This window comes from Colossoma macropomum, unplaced genomic scaffold (assembly GCF_904425465.1).
Source record: "Colossoma macropomum unplaced genomic scaffold, Colossoma_macropomum, whole genome shotgun sequence".
NCBI classification, from domain to species: domain Eukaryota; kingdom Metazoa; phylum Chordata; class Actinopteri; order Characiformes; family Serrasalmidae; genus Colossoma; species Colossoma macropomum.
This window is the reverse complement of record NW_023494792.1, coordinates 8,883,785-8,900,925: the sequence shown is the minus strand read 5'-3', so window position 1 is coordinate 8,900,925 and position 17,141 is coordinate 8,883,785. Positions and strand designations below refer to the sequence as shown.

General features: G+C 39.1%; 1 protein-coding gene across 4 annotated transcripts in view; it reads left to right on the top strand.

The window, feature by feature from the left end:
• Positions 1 to 454: 454 nt before the first annotated feature.
• The window catches only part of abcc8 (ATP-binding cassette, sub-family C (CFTR/MRP), member 8), a 68,134-nt gene continuing 51,447 nt past the window's right edge, over positions 455 to 17,141 (top strand). For 3 of the 4 annotated variants that reach the window (XM_036575833.1, XM_036575831.1, XM_036575830.1), the window contains exons 1-5: positions 455 to 530; positions 6,448 to 6,610; positions 9,187 to 9,328; positions 13,072 to 13,193; positions 14,211 to 14,377. In XM_036575833.1, the coding sequence (XP_036431726.1) occupies positions 492 to 530; positions 6,448 to 6,610; positions 9,187 to 9,328; positions 13,072 to 13,193; positions 14,211 to 14,377 (633 nt within the window). In that variant the 5' untranslated portion in view covers positions 455 to 491. Of the gene's footprint in view, positions 531 to 5,325; positions 5,369 to 6,447; positions 6,611 to 9,186; positions 9,329 to 13,071; positions 13,194 to 14,210; positions 14,378 to 17,141 lie in introns of those variants that run through there. The other variant, XM_036575832.1, reaches the window with a different exon arrangement.

Here is a 17,141-nt window from a genome sequence, read left to right as displayed (position 1 = left end):
TCCAGCAGAGCAATTACTCCCTCGCTAACTGAGTCACCCCGTGTAGGTGTTGTGTAACTGAAGGGCTATGACCAGCAATTGACGTGTGGTTCACTTTCATATGTGGTTGGCTCCACACAGCAGGCTGACACTGTAGCCTACATGTGTACGTGACAGCCTAATGGCTGTTGGGTTGCTGGGCGCTCGAACCTCATCCTGGCTGATCTCAAGGAGGAATTTCTATTTTTTTACACGTCGTTTTTCAGCACCATGGCTAGTTCCACCGAGAGCAAACCGTGACCATCTGCTGCAGTGACTCTGCCTCAGCCGCTCCATCGTCTTTGCTCGATAGCTCCGTTTTCCTGGAATTGGGTTCAGCAGCGCTTCAGTGGCATCGGGCAGAGAGCATGTAGCTCAGCGAGGCGCTTTCAGGCGCTGCTTGGCGCTGGAGGTGCTGCGCGTCATCGCACCGCTGGGTCCTCCACCTGAGATCCGTTTTGGGTAGAACGTGGATGTTTTTTGGCGTTAAGATGATTCCCCGCTACAGACCGGTATGTACGCTGTTCTTTTGTTCTTATTACAGTAGACAGTGGTGGCGCCATTTATGATGTTCATTTTGAGCCATGTAGCCTGATAGTGATAAAAACCAATGGAGAATTTTGATGTTTTTAAAGCAGGATCGTTTTGGGACACATGATCGTAGCATCATTGTTATTATTTTTGCAAATTTGTTTTCATTAGAGTCTAAAAGTTTGACTTAACAGATCACATCGTGACCCTCCAGGACCCTCTCACACACTTTGTGTGATGCAAAATGAAAACATAACGAATTCTGTTATATATAAACTTCGATCTTCGTGCTGGAGTTGGTCATCTGAGTTGTAGATCTTTACTGCTGTGGATGTGCAGCCATGCGAGGTATCTGAGAGACAGTGAGGGGCTGCCTTGGGGGGCAGCTAGATAATCAATCTGCTTCTGAACACTACACTAGCCCTGGCCTGCTGACCATGCTTTCATTGCCGTTTTTTTTGTGCGGGTGTGTAAAGTAATAAGATAAAGTAGAGAGCAGAGGCTGTCACAGCTCAAGGATGCTCCAGCTGCCCGCTATGTTTATTAGTGATGCATGGTCAGCCTTCACCCCTGACCTCTGATTTCCTCAGTAGTCCAGTAGCGGTTCAGCTGGGACCCCATAGAGCGCTCCATTCACCTCACGCAGACACACAGGGACGTCACTGTCTGTCAGAGCTGTTATTGTGTCTGATTTAGAGTCGTGACACAATGAGAAGTGACATGATTTTTGTTGTTTTGGTCCTGCGCTCCAACACGTGGTCTTGAAATGAAACAATGACTATGAAGTCTATTCTCTTCAACTTTAGGGGACCAAATATATATAAACACATAATTCACCTCCTTGTATCATTGTCCATTTATCAGCTCCACTTACCATAGGGGTGCACTTTGTAGTTCTACAATTACAGACTGTAGTCCACCTGTTTCTCTGCAGACTTTGTTCCCAACTTTCACTCTGTTCTTCAATAGTCAGGAACCCCCACAGGACCGTCACAGAGCAGATATTATTTGGGTGGTGAAACTGATGTGTTGATGGTGTGTTTCGCTGGTACGAGTGGATCAGACACAGCAGTGCTGCTGAAGTTTTTAAAGTCACTGTCCACTCTATTAGACCTTGTTGGTCCACCTTGTAGATGTAAAATCAGAGTCATCCTCTAGTCCTTCATCAGTGGTCACAGGACGCTGCTGGCTGGATATTTCTGGTTGGTGGACTTTTCAGTCCAACAGTGATACTGAGGTGCTTATAAACTCCAGCAGCACTGCTGTGTCTGATTCACTCGTACCAGCACAACACACACTAACACACCACCACGATGTCAGTGTCACTGCAGTGCTGAGAATGATCCACCACCCAAATAGTACCTGCTCTGTGGTGGTCCTGTGGTGGTCCTGACCAGTGAAGAACAAGGAGAAAGGGGTCTAACAAAATTCACAGAGAAACAGATGGACTACAGTCTGTAATTGTAGAACTACAGAGTGCACCTATATGGTAAGTGGAGCTAATAAAATGGACAATGAGTGTAGAAACAAGGAGATTTAATGCTATGGCTGTTATTCCGTTCAGCCTCATGAGAAATTGTAACTCAGTTTTTGTTTAAATGCATTTGGAGTGTGATTTTATTTCAAGTGATGTTTATTTTGTATGTGTAAAAGGTCACATTGATAGATTATTTATTTATTGACTTATTATATTTATCATGTAATTGAGCTAATGTTTGCATATTTTTTGTCATGTAGCAGCTCTAAACAGTGCACTACAGTTTCTCATTATATTGAATAGGACTTTGACCTACGTTCTGTAAAGCTTATCCAGCCTTGCAAGAGCATCTATGTAAGAACCCATTTTGTGGGCGAAGGTGGATAGGTCAATTGGACATTTGACTGTTCAGTTTGCTTGCCCAGTTGTTTGTCATTGCATTATTAGTGCATGCTCAAGAGAGCTAGCAAAAGGTCAAGCGCTGGCTGGATGTGGCATTTGCATTCGGAGTCTGTTGTTTTCTCAACATGAGGACCAAACAAGTGGCAAAACCGGGCCATTGAGAGGAAGAGAATAAATCAATCAGAGAATTAGCCAAAGCAATTAGACTGTTAAGAAGCAAGAACAATCTGGTGAGCTCAACATAAACAAACAACCTGACAGAGCACAGAAGACCACAACAGTGGGTGAATGAAGAATATGGTCAGTCATGGGAAAAACAGACAAATGAAATAAAAAATAAATAAACTGTTTAACAGATCAAGAATTCAGTCTAAGATGTAGACTTTGTATAACGAGAAGAATCCACCAGCGTGACCTCACAGGGTTTATCAAAAGATATAAACAGCATTCAGCAGCACAGTAAGTACAGGTTTGCTAAATATTACATTTAAAAAACCGTGCAGCTCTGAGACAAATTCTTATGGACAGACAAGATCAAATGGACCTGTACAAGAGTAATAGAAAGAGGATAATGTGGAGAAAAATAAAAACAAACTGCTCACAATCCAAAGCAAACCACCTAATCCTAGAAACCTGATAGGCGCCTGGTTCCCTTGTTTTTATTGACAATATGACTACATATGTCACAAGTAAGATGAACTCTGGAGTATCCAGAAGCCTCTTAACTGCTCAAATCCAACAAAATGACTCACATTTCAGTGAATGGTGCTTCACCTTGTAGCAGCAGTGTGACCTTAAAAGTACATCTAAAGCAATTAAGCAATTGGTCAAAGGGTGAAATGACCCAAACCCCACTGAACATGTGGTATACTGAGACATAATTAAGGGATAAATCTCATCTAAGCAAGCAGAAACTGAAGATGCTTGCATAGCATCACCAAGGAAAATTATATCAGTGGGTCACAACTGTAGGCAGTCATTAATTTCTCAAGAGTTTGCTAAACATGATCATTTAATTTATTTATTATTCATTTATTACTCTGACGTGAGTGGACCTTGTTTAAAAATGGTTTTTATGTATACAGGGTTTCCTGAAACAAGTTATCTTTATGTTGTAGAACTAAATAACGGTAGTCTGGACCTGCTGACAGGTTTCAATGTGCTGAGTACACAGCCAAAACAAATGCTGTGTCACTATTAAATTACTGCACTGTATGTTCTATGGATTAAAGTGCACCTGTCACACCTGACATTAAATTAATCAAGTAGGTCACTTCATAAAGGTTGCAGTAAGCTTCAGATTACTGAGTCATTTCATTCAAAACCACTGGAGAAAACATTATGTTTGAAGATTAGAGGTGTGTTGCAGTTTATGTCCTATTTATAACATGCTCTCCTCCATTAATATTCAAAGTTAGGCTTTAAACTAAGGTACTTTCACGTTGTGCCTAACAAAACCCCTTACATGTCACTGTAACACACAGCCCCTTGAGGCTTATTGCTAACATATAGAGATTATATTATGTATAGAGACTTTTGATCCAGATGTCATTCATACATTATCAGAGTGTGTGTGTGTGTGTGTGTGTTTGTATATTTTCAGGACAAAGTAATGACTTTGTAGGAAAATCAGAGAATAGCAAGCAGATTCTGGTTTTCATTGTTTAAAACTAAAGGGCAAAACTCTTTTGATTACTGAAAAGTTAGTGTTAAGGCTCAGAAAATTCTTCTCACATATATTCAGAGTTGGGATGTAATGGAATACAAGTGAAAATGAGTATCACATTCTCTACAGAGAACAAACTTTAATGGCATTTTTATGCCATTTTACCATTATAATTGATTTATTGTACATAACAGTGGGTCAAATAATTGTATTCCAATTTTCAAAGATGTTTACTGTTACCATTGTTTGTGAAAAAAAGGATGTCTGATGCAGAAACGGTGAAGAAAGAAACTAGTTTTATAGCAAAATCCATAACTCTAAAAGATTTTGAGGGGTCATAAGAAGTACTGTTGATAAGGGCACAAAATATCTCTAATATTACATTGAAGCCTCTAGCTCTCTAATTTCTACAACACTTTAGAAGCATAATTAATATATGTTGTGTTTGTCCATGACAGGGTGGACACAACTTGTGGTTGCATCATAAGATGTTGCCTTGCCATTGCAAAGTAAAAAGGGTTTAAGCTGAACACAGATGTTTTCTGGGTAGTCTATAGTCTTATAACTATTAAAAGGAATTAAAAATCGTTTTATTGAAAGTTATGAGTTCCCAAAGGCACAGTACACTGATAATGACTCAGCTTTTTATTATTGGGGTATATTGTTATTGGCATATGGTGAACTGTTTGCTTAGACACACGGTCCTGCTCAGGGGATTGTGGGAACAGCTGAATATGTTACTGAATGAATATGCGCAATCGCTATTCAACCATCACTGCTTTGTTAAAGTATTCTGCCTAAAAGCATATAGTCTTTATTTGTATTGTTTTTCATTTTTTTGACACAATTAGATGTACCGGCTGCTCTTCATTCTCAACAAAAAAATTATAATTAAAGGAATGTAAAATATATTTACACTAGCTTTCATTAAGATTTCCTTTTTCCTGCAAAGTCACTACTTTTTTAGTTTTTGTCTAACAGTGACAATATGCATATAAACATGATATATGGGGCATATGTACAACACCACATTGTGAAATTGTAGATGTCAGAGTGTGTTCATCTGTATGTGCACTCCCAGACACCCCTCATTCCACCCCTTTCTGAGTGCCTGTGAATCAATGTCCTGCCTTATGCTGCTTCTCATAAGTTGAGTGTATGGATGAAGGTTCCCATGTCGACTGTGGGGTGGTATTTGAGTGCAGGACAGGAAGTGAGAGAGAGGACGAGAGGGGGGCTGTAAATGCCTGGTTTCTGATTTCTGCATGGATCAGGTAACCAGCTTAGACATAGATCATAGAATTGAACATAGAATGAAATATTGGGGTTAGACAAGTATCAGTTATTTTTATTTACAGATTTGACTGGGAGTTGTCAGAGATAATGAATGACAGTTGCTTTATGTCAATACCTTCAAAAAAATAGTATTATAAGCAATAGACAATGGACAAGTTTCACATTAAGCTGCATACTAAAATGCATTTGTTGAAGAAGCTATTCAAAACGCGAATCTCTTTATGTTGGATTATGTTGGAGCTCTTCGGGTTGGTGGTTTTGATCTTCTCTGCTGCCTTCTGTGTGTCCTAGTTACACATGCTATTTTGTGCTTCTGCCATCCTGGAGGATTTATGTACAGCTTGCTTTAATTTGCAGAAAAGCCCGGCAGGGCAGTTTTTCTGAAGGTTTTCCATTCAAATCGACAGTCGTGTGTGATTTATCATGCCAAACACGTTCCTCAGCATGACGTGTGAAAAGCGTCCTGAAGCTGCTGCATGTCTCCTCTCCCTCCCCCACTCTCCTTCACTCTATCTCTCTCTCTCTCTGTCTCTGTCTCCTTCCTTCTCTCCCACACCATCCCTGCCTGTCATGCGAACACACACAGATGCAAACACTCTGAGGCACAGACATGCACCGACATACTCTCACAAGGTCAGCTTTGAGTGCTTATGCACAGGAGAAGAGACTGCAGTGTCTTTCTAGCCGCTGTCCTCCTCTGCATGTGTGTTCGTCCGTATGTGAGTGTGTGTGGGTTTTTTTTCCCGGAGCGGAGATGCTTCCATTTTTTTTGGCACTGAGCTGAAGAGGTTATTAAAAGGATGTCTTTGAGCTGCTGCGCTGGTGCCGGTGGAACCCGATGCAGGCATTCCTCAGTTTCTCCAGTTAGCAAACAGCAGCTGCTTAGCCAGGGGGATCTGGAGTGGGACTTCAGCAGCCGCAGACTCTTGCCTGTCTCCTGCAGTCCACCTGCAGCAAGGATGTAACTCTGCTATGCCCTGACAGCCTCTCTTTCAGCCTTTCTCCTTTACCCTTTCCCCCATCTCCCCCATCTGTTTAACCTCTGCTGCTCCTGCAGAGCCCGGGCTCAACAATGTCCTTGTCCTTCTGCGGCAACGAGAACAACTCAGCCGCCTACAACGTGGACCAAGGCGTGCTCAACAACGGATGTTTCCTAGACGCGCTCACTGTGGTGCCCCACGTCTTCCTGCTGTTCATCACCTTCCCCATCCTCTTCATCGGTGAGTGTCTGGGACAGGCTGAGTGCCGGGGCACACGTGGCAACGTGCCGTGTTGTGTCATCACACGAAAAGCTTGAATGATGCTGCCATGAATCAGAAGGCACCTGTCTGTATTTGTTGCATGTGACCTACTGCTCTCCCATTTACCTGATCAAGGTAATCTTGCTTGAGTAATGTGATTTGCAGTTTAGTTAGTCAGCTAATTTAGAGCTTAACTGGCCATAAATGCCTAAAAACCTGGGCTGGGTGACACTGTTTCAAATAAAGATTCCTAAAATGGTTATTTGGAGCAGTGCTGTGAAAGATCCACTCTTGATTCTCCAAGGAACCTTTCAGAGGATGAACTGCTTTAGTAAATGAGTGGCATGAGTGTAATGACAAACCTTTTTGAAGTTTAAAGAACCTCCACATAGGTATGAATGATGAATCATTTTTATATTGAATTGCAATTTGAAAGAGAGCACTTTTTAAATCGCAACAGCTGCAACTTTAATTGTATCTCACATTATTCAATGTAGTCTTAACAAGTTTTACATGGGGAAATTTAACCTATTAGAGCTGTTAAACTGTCGGTCTGGTACCTTCTCTTCAGCATTCAGTCCTCAAGTCTGAAAATCTGATGTTATTCTTGTCAAAAAAAAAGAAGAAATAAACAGGCCTGGAGCTCATTTTATAGAACATAATCGCATTTTAATCACAGTCGCAATGTTTGTCAGAAATCATTCAGCCCTACCTCCACAAGTAAAGCTTCTATATTAATGAAAGGATTTTTCCTAGAACCATATGTCAAAGTCAAGAGCCATTCAGGACACTTTACTTTTACGAGTGTAAGTGATGGTACAGTAGCATGGGACATGCTACAGTAATGGTTTATCTGACATAAGACCAGCTTAAATAGGCCCTGCAGGGCCAAAGATAGACTGCATGTGTGAGAGTGGTTTTTTAGAAATGTGACCTAGCAGAGGCACCCAGGGGGTTGATGATGTATTCTGAGAACGCAGCAAACAAATATGACCTTAGCTGTGAAATTTACAAAACAGGAGCTGAAGCCATCACTGAGTGGTGGTGTTGGTTGGGAGTGAACTTTATGCCTGTGGCCGCTTGCATAAAACATAAGTATTTGTCTTAGGTTAAATGCTTAAGGAATGCATTTGAAGCAGTACATTTAAATTTACATCTTGCATTTGTCAATAACTAATATGGTGAAAGTTAGACTTAGAGTCTAGAAGTCAATTTACAATTTACAGTTTATGCTTAAAGGGGAAGTCCACAATTTTTTTTCAAAATTGCTGCATAATTTAATTGTTAAGATGTAAACAAAGTCATTTAGGGTCGTTTGATGTGAAATACTTTATTCTAGAAAAAATTACAGGGTCAGAACTGTTCACAGTGGTGGTGAGAAGAACCAGACGTTTAAACCATTTAATGTCACTAAAAGCTCCCTCAGAAAACTGTTACATGAAATGGTCATGAAACCACTGCCTGAATGATTGTTTGCGGTAGTTTTGACAGAAGATTTTGGTCTAAAACGTATTTTTAAAATCTATTTATGGTAATAAAGTGTGTTGTGAGACTTTTTTTTTAAGTTTTCCACTATTTTACCATTATAAACATTACATTTAACATTCAAAAGACTCTTGTAGGTTCACAGATCATTTTGGATAGTACATAAAATGGCTGTATTTGTGTTTCGACCCCTTGTTTCTTATTACCACCACTGTAAAGAAATCTCTGTAATGAACCATTTCACGTCAAACCACTCTGAATGACTTTGATTACATTTAAAATAACCTTTCAAACCGTTTTAAAGCTCACTTAAGGTACAGTGAAAACTTAAGGCCAAAAGTCACTTGATTTTTTATTTTAAATTAACATACAAGTGGCCAGTTGTCTCTTAAACACAGCTGTATGCACCAATGTTGATGTCATGTCTTGATCAGAAATGCAAAGAAATCTTCACCCTCTCCTTAGGCATTAAAGGCAAAGATACCCAGACTTGCTTTTCTGCATTATGAGCAGTCTATTTACAAGTAATTCATCTCACTGAATGTTCTTGAGATGAGAGAGGAGGCTCTTGGAGGCTGTAAGGCGTTAGTTAGCCCACATAAAGAAGAGAGGCGTTAAAGCTACACAGATGGATCAGGAGTGTGGAGCTGGAGGCTGTGAATCATTCTCTCCAGGATTAAACTCATCCCTTCACCTGGGAATGCTCCATTAGCATAATGTAATCGGCAGGCAAGTGGCTTTGGCTCCAGAATAACACATTACCAAGCTGGACAGAAGCCAAAATACAATGAGCGGCAGACCTTTGTTCTTTAGGGGTGTCTCGGGATGTGATGCAGCAAAGGGACAGATGTTGTGCTGCTAGCTCTGCAGAACTTTGGCACTTAAAAGCCCAAAATTAGCAACTCCACTATACAAGTTACAATTTAGGTGTCAAGGTTCCCAACCATTTGCAGTGGTTAAAAATGACAGCCACATTTCAAAGTTGTTTTATAGATGTGTATAAAAGCAAAATAGCATTAGTCATCATTGGCTATTGATTGCATGAATTTGTCCTGTATGTCCATTTGCAGGTTGGGGCAGCCAGAGCTCCAAAGTTCACATCCATCACAGCACCTGGCTGCACTTCCCTGGGCACAACCTGCGCTGGATCCTCACCTTCATCCTCCTCTTTGTGCTGGTGTGTGAGATCGCAGAGGGCATTGTGTCCGATGGGTAGGTTTTGCTCAGAGCTCTTGCTTACAGTTAACGCTTGCAGGACTCCTGCTTACCCTGGCTTTACAAGATGAAACTTTCAAGTTACGAGTTGCAGAAAGAAAAATTTTCTAGAATAACTTGGCAGAAGCATTTCAAAAATAATTAAAGCCTCTTGGCAACACATTTGATTATCCCACTAGCTTGTAAGATTAGCGGCTATAGTATGTTTTACATATCATAAAAAAACCTGAAAATGAAAATTATATTAAGCACAATACATTCTTAAAACTGATGTTATATTGTGTGATATGTTATTGTATGATATGTTATTGTATGTTATTATTGTATGTGATATGTTATAAAATTAACATTTTAACACTTAATGAAAACAGAACTTAAAGGGGAATTCCACTGATTTTTGAAAATGTCTACATAATTAGGTGGTCGAGATATAAACAGATTCATTCAAATTGGTCTGTTGTGAAATGTTTCATTTGTATAGAAACTTGCAGACTCAGATTTCTTTAGAGTGGCGGTGATGGGAACCAGGGATGGCCATGTCTACAAAACAAATGCAGGCAGTTTATTTACTATTACTATTGAAAACCACCAGTGAACCTACACGTCTTCTGAATTTTTTATATGTAATGTTGATGATGGTAAAATAGTGGTCAACCTCAAAAAATAAGATCTTTTTGGAGGCTATTTAGCTGTAGAAAGCCCTTCATGTGTCCCTTCACCATGAATTGATTAAAATAAATTGATTAAAATTTGTTTTAGGCCAAAACTTTATCACAGAACTATCGTAGAATTATGTCTCAGACATCAGGCTGTGTATTCATAACTATTTAATGTAATAACTTTTTGTGAAGGAGGTTTTAGAGGCATTAAACAGATGTCTGGTTCCTATCACCACCACTCTGAACAATTCTGAGTCAGTATGTTTTTATGAAATGAAGCCTTTCACAGCAAACCACTCTGAATGGCTTTGTTTATATCTGAACCATTAAATTATAGAGAAATTTTGAAAAATCGGTTCCCTGATTTGCGTAGTATGTTTTATAGCATACAAATGTCACTACCATTATCATATTGAAAGCTGTTTTTTTCTTAGATATAAAATGTTTTTGATGGAAATTTTTCACATGAATACACTGAATGGAAATGTAAAGCGACTGTTAAGAAAAACTTAAAACTGAGCTAAGATGTATATTAACTGAACATCAAATAATAAGTTCACAACAATATTATATATATGAGTAACTTCAGGGGTTCCTGAAAGGTGAATCTATCTAAGCTAGGTGTGTCTGGTCTTATCAGCCAGTGGGGCTACAGGTTTAATTCAGCAGGGGCTCATCAGATTCCACTTGTTTAATCATTTAATATCAGTCTTCAACAATTGATCACATGAGCTATTGCTTTATTGGAATGAAAACCTGCAGCAACACTGTCCCTTTGCAGATAAGACCATAAGACTAGACACCTCTGGCTTAGATGGTTACCACGCATATTTCTGTGTCCATAAATGTTTAATGGGGGGAAGTTTAGTAAAAGTCAGGAAATTATAAGGAAAGAGAGCAAGAAAGCTAATCGTTACTGAGATGCTGAACTAAAAAGATGTGAGTTAGGAGAACTAAGACGTTTGAGTTGGGGGAACTTTAGTGTCCTCAAGTTGAGTTAACTCAAGAAAAATAATAATGTAATAAGTTACTTTAGAATCTTAAGGTTTTTTTTTTTATAACAAAAATATTTTGTGTTTATGAAAACTGATAATGTGTTTCATTCATTAAAAATTGTTCGTGAAAGAGCCTATTTTGCATTCTCAGACTAGATATAAAATCACACAAATATTTGAGAAGAAAATAATATGGGTAATACATTTATGTCTTACTAAACATTCTATGAGCAAAGACAAAAAAGGAAGGCATGAAGGCCTTTTTGGTTTTTAAAACATGTTTGGATCCTCAGCAACACTTTTTACCTGGGGCACAGAATGACTCAGGTGCCATTTCAAGCTGGAAATGACACGGACATGACTACAACACTTTCTTAAATGCCCCATTTCATCAACTGTAGCTCAGAGCGCGCTGTATCGGAAAAGAGTCTGTACTTGCTTTGTGTTCTTCGTAGTCGAAGTTAAATGGATTTATTCAGCAGTCTGTAAGACTTTATCCTTAGATTGTATAATCCACGTCCTGATTTGATATTTTAAATTTCCTTTCTTTTAAATTTCCACATTCTCTAATCATACCGTCTGAAGAAATGTTATAAATCAATTGAACCACAGGTCTAAGAAATGTAGTCTTTCAGTCACACAACTAGGACTACTGAATTTTACCAATACAACGGAAAATCCGAATTGATTTTGAGTAAAAGTACTAAAATTACATTTAATTAAAACATTGAGGCGTTTTCCTGTTAGATGGCCACCGAAGATAAATCTTAACTATTTTAAATTCAAATTCAACGGAAAACTGGATCAGTACGAGGCAACTGCCAGCATTATTTACTTGAACCACTAGCTAACCTAGCTAAGTTAGCTAGCTACGTTACAGTTGAGTAAAACCAACCGTTCAACTGTTAAGTAAGGTTAACTTCTCTGCTAGTTGTTCTCACAGTTATGGTATTGTGCTGTGTTTACTGAATTATAATTACGTGTCTTTGTAAGTCTGATAAGTCAACATAAACTGATAATCAACTTTAATTTATCGTGGCCTAGCAATACGAATAATCAGGTAGGTCCTTGTGAAATTAACCGACTAAGCTAACGTAGGTTAGCTACTTAACTAAAGTTATCCTAGCAGAGTTCCTGAGGTAACTTGAGCTAACTTAACGTTAACGTTAGGTTAAAACCGACGATGAGAGGTGATTTTTCTTTTGGGTGTTTGAAGCAGTGTAGTGACAGTAGGAGAATTTCAGATAAGTCGAGTAGTTAGTAAGTTAGCTAGCTAGCTATCTGTTATCTATCATTACTCGGTATCAGCTGTTGGCTACGTTACATTACCTAACATAGCGTTAGCCTCTGTCGGTGTCTGTCTGTTATAAGAGCAAGTAAATCAGCTGCTGGACCGCCTCTGAAGTACATGAAACGGTCACTGCCTGCGGTTCATGTTCCTAACATGGTAGGTTAATGATGTTGAATTTCTAACATGAGGCAACGTCTCTTTTATCAACAATACATCAATCCGTTATTTCACCAACATCTACAAGCATAATCAGTAATGAAAGTCGGACTTTGCATCTTCGTTCGTAAAACAGAAGCACTGTGAAGTTGCGTGAACGTTGCACATGTAAAGTCAGCCTATGGATACGTGGAGTCCACCAGTATTGACAGTTTTATTGTTTCAGACAGATAAAATAGGTAAGCACCCGCGCTAAAGTAATCAAGTAAAAGCCCTCCAGCATTAGTCACTGTTTTCACTCAAGTGGCAATATGGCAAAGATCAAGCCTGAGTCTGAAACCTCGACCAGTGGGTCAATACTCAGGGGCCTGAAAATCTATTACTGCGCTGCCTTTTGACTAAACTGCATTGCATGGGTGCAGAACCATGCTACAGTTTGGTACATACGCTTTTAGTTTGTGTGCTGGTGGGACAACAAAGCCTTAATTTACTTTAGGGAAGTAAAAGAGCACTTTATAGCCAGATAAGACCCAGGTTGTGAAGAGTGTAATGCGGTTTTTGTCAGTGTATTACCTTTTTTTAGTTATGTTCAAAGCTCACATATCTCTGTGTCTCTTTCTGTTTTTATCTCTCAAACAGGTTCACTCAGTCTCTCCATTTGCATCTCTATATGCCCTCATGTCTGGCCTTCATGGCTGCCATCACTTCTATAATCTACTACCACAACATAGAGACCTCCAACTTTCCAAAACTGCTGTTGGGTATGTGTTAGTGTCAGTCCAACTATGCACATAATACTATTCCCTTTACAAGTCTAACTGACACCTTTGCTATTGATTTCACTGGATGAATAGTGTTGTTTTAGTCTTAATCAACACTTCATTAGTGACACTTTTGAATAGCAAACAACAGAACAGACAGGTTGCTGGTTTGCCTCATGCTGCCCATATGGTCACTGATAGTTCAAACAGCTGTATGTAACATAGCATAATTACATCTTATCTGAGGCTTATTTGATTAAGAGGGATACTAACAGACGTTTAAAGATCAACACGATAAAATGCTTTGGCATGCCTCTATGTCCCAGGGGTCCTTGTGATTATAACCACAGCCACTGATAGAATTATCCTCATTAGGACAAAACTACAGCTGCAGTATATCTAATAAACAATGGGGGCATTTTGGATTGTTACGTAAAAGCCACTGCATTGCAGTATGTGAGATTAATGCTTGCTTTATGGTTGAATGGCGTTTTCCATTCTCTAATATGAATTCACTTGCAGAAACATGAGACAACATTTATATGGCACTGGCCTATCTATGTGTTATTTATGATCTGTGTAAATCCCCAGTAATCTCTTTGAGTCAATATACCCTATACAACCTTTTCTATCAGTTGTATCACTGCTGTACAGCGCATCTAGGCTTACGTGCTTCAGGTCATGATTATGATGCTAGATGTAACCTTCATTCATCTCTCAGAGCATCTGGAGAACTCTCATGACTAACAGAAAAAAATAGAAAGCTTAGGCTTCTTCATTTACGGCTGTTAGTATCCCTGTGCTTATCAACATCATTACAGTTTTCAACCAGTTAGATGGTTATTGCTTTGAGGGAGCACAGAAAGTCTAAAAGTACTTTGGTTATGCATAGCTTTAATAACATGACTAGCTTATTGTCCTCTCTTGTTACATACTAAGGAGTCATTTTCAAAGCTAGTACTGATTGCTAGTATGAAGAATATGAGCAATCACTGTTTATGCTCAATCTGCCCACAGCTTTGCTTATTTATTGGATCTTGGCATTCATTACAAAGACCATTAAGTTTGCCAAGTACACAGAGCATGGCATCGGTATGAGACAACTGCGCTACTGCCTAACTGGTCTGCTGGTTCTGCTCTATGGCCTCCTGCTGGCTGTGGAGATCAATGTTATACTAGGAAGGGTAAGTATTGTGCTGCATGTGAGACACGTGTGTGAACCTCATTACCAGTAAATTTAAAAATTTGTATGATGGAGTTGTGTGAAGATAACTAAAGGTATAGTTTGTTTCATAGTTCCATAGTTGTCTCATATATATCACTGTTGTTGTAACAAAACCTTGTATCTCCAAAATGAGAACTTTACAGGAGAGAAAAGGAAAAAACCTACTTTACTTTTAATGTAAGTCAATGGAACCAAGTCATTTTTGGTCCATTCATCATTAAATTTACACACAATGTAAAGGGCTGAATGTATTTTCAATTTATGTCAAAAACACAAAAAAAACGTAAAAAATGAAGGTACGAGTTCCGAGTTGTGGTACAACAGCAGCGAGATATATATATCTGATGAAAACCTTGTATCTTGGTTTTTGTCGTTTTTCGGCTTTGGACATAATTTGAAAATATATGTTGCCCTGTACATTGTGTATAAATTTTATGAAGAACGGACCAAAACATCCAAGTAACTGTTGCAAGGTTGGACAAGCTTAGGTTGCAGGGTTGGATTAGCAAAAATTCCATTCGACCTAGCCGGAAACGGTAGCAATCTTTATTTAATGATGGGTAACAGTTTGGAAGGTTACACTAGAACTGTGTTCTTATAGCTACTTTAAGCTGGAATGGCTGAAAATGATGAATATGTCACCATACACCATTAGGGATGCATTGATACCATTTTTTCAGACCAAGTTCAAGTATTTTTTACATATAACTTACACATAACTGTGTTACTTTAGTTACCTTGGATCGAGTAGCATTGCAGTAGAGAAGAACTGGTTTTGTTCAACATCAGAAAAGTACTTCTGTACAGTTGTAAGAAAAGTACATTTCATAGTTTTGATGCTCCTCGTCTGTCTCGTAGAACATCGGTCTCTTTGTCACAGTGATAGCGGGAATCACATTCGAGGCTAATCTGAAGAGCTCACTCGTGGAGTTTTATGTCTACAGTGTTTTGTTTGGCTAGTTGACCTGTAGTTGGATGTCCTTTAAAGCCAGACATACACTGCACGATTTTAGAAATCTTTTTCTTTGGTGAGTCACACTGTAAGTTTGAATAGTCCAACATGTACGGACTAAGCCTACGATTTACATACTCACACTGTATAAAAATGCTCAGTCCATGCTGTGTGAAATGCAGCCCCTACTGACAGCTCTGTCCATGAACAATTTAAAATAAAGCTGGTTCATTCAAAATAACATACTGCATACATACTGAGCAAACAAGCTGAGAAACAGCTGCAGCGCTGCTAACCAAACTGTGCCTTGAAATGTACACGTTAGGACAGTGTAGTCTCTACAGCCTATTTTGACAGTTTTAAAAATTAATGTTTATACCTCGCAATTCTACTCAGTCAAACAGAGTAAAGGCATATATGGGTGACTTTTTTGCCTCTGTTTTGTTAGCCTGTGTGTCTCCACCCATACTGGCAAAGTGTTTATGATTGTGTTTATGTGTGTAAAAATGGCATAAAATCGCACTGTGTATTTCTGGGGGAAATTTGCCAAGGCAGAATATTTAAAGTGACCATTCACTTTGTGTCCACTGTCACGGTGTCAGAAACACCTCAGTGTGTGAGCACACAGATTTGGGGGTTTTCATAAAAACTGTTGTGAACTACAATTTCTCGTTAGTCTGAATGGAAATGGAAATCATTAAAGGTCGACCATCCTTGCAAGAGTTGCTATGAAAGAATGCACAGGTGGGCAGATCATGGAAATGTCAGTCGTGCCCTCTGCAATTGATTAAACATAAAACGCACCAACTGATTCAATAATATGTCATCTACTGCATAAAAATACAGTTAAATCTACCACTGCATTTCTCTGACCCACTCTGACCCACTGGGCATCTTGTTATGGTGTGTTCTATAAACTCAGTTAATTGCAGAATAATACAGTAATTACAATGACAATATTAACTAAATCACAAGGTCCTAATTATGTGTGCTTCTCTGTACTCAAACCTCTTCTGTTGACTTTTCTCTTTTATTGGTTTTCTCCTTTGTTGACTGAAGCTGCTTGAATTGATTTGTGGCTAATGCTTGTATTAATGCGCATTCAGCTAAGAGCGGTCTCTACACTCTTGTAATAAACTGAAAGACTATTTCTGAAGAAAGACATTTAAGTAATGTTTGTTAGTCAGCAACTCTGAAAGACTTGCTGTGTCGGGGTTATTAAAGTTCAATCTCAGAGGCTCTGACTGTAGGCTTTTTTAGCCTTCAGTTGAAAATATAGCGTTTTTCTCCTTGATGAGAAATTTCTCAGCCTGACCTTCTCCTCTCAGCCCTAGAAGGGTGGCCATGCATCCTCAGCATGTGTATGCTCAGGGACACGCTCCTCCAACATCTTTACCAGCTCATAAGCAGACTGTCCTTATCAGCACTTATTGTCTAGGCCTGCAGTAGCAAGGGAGGCCGATTCTATCAGAAAGCAGCATTGTTTGAGAGGGAGACTTGTGTAATCAGGGCAAGGGGTTGTTAATAAGCCTAGGATAGTGTTGCTGCTGATGGTGGTGATACTGTGGACAATGTTGTGTCGTGCTGTTTTTTTTATTTTTTTGTTGCATGATGTGAATGGCAGGAGCTCTGTCTGATCATTGGAAAACAAAAGTTATTTCACAGATGAAAAGATCGTCTTGGTTGAATGATAAGTCCTTTATTGCTGTATCGAGAGGTACGTGATGTGCATAAACAAGAGTAATTTTGGGGTATGTTTATGTGCATTTGT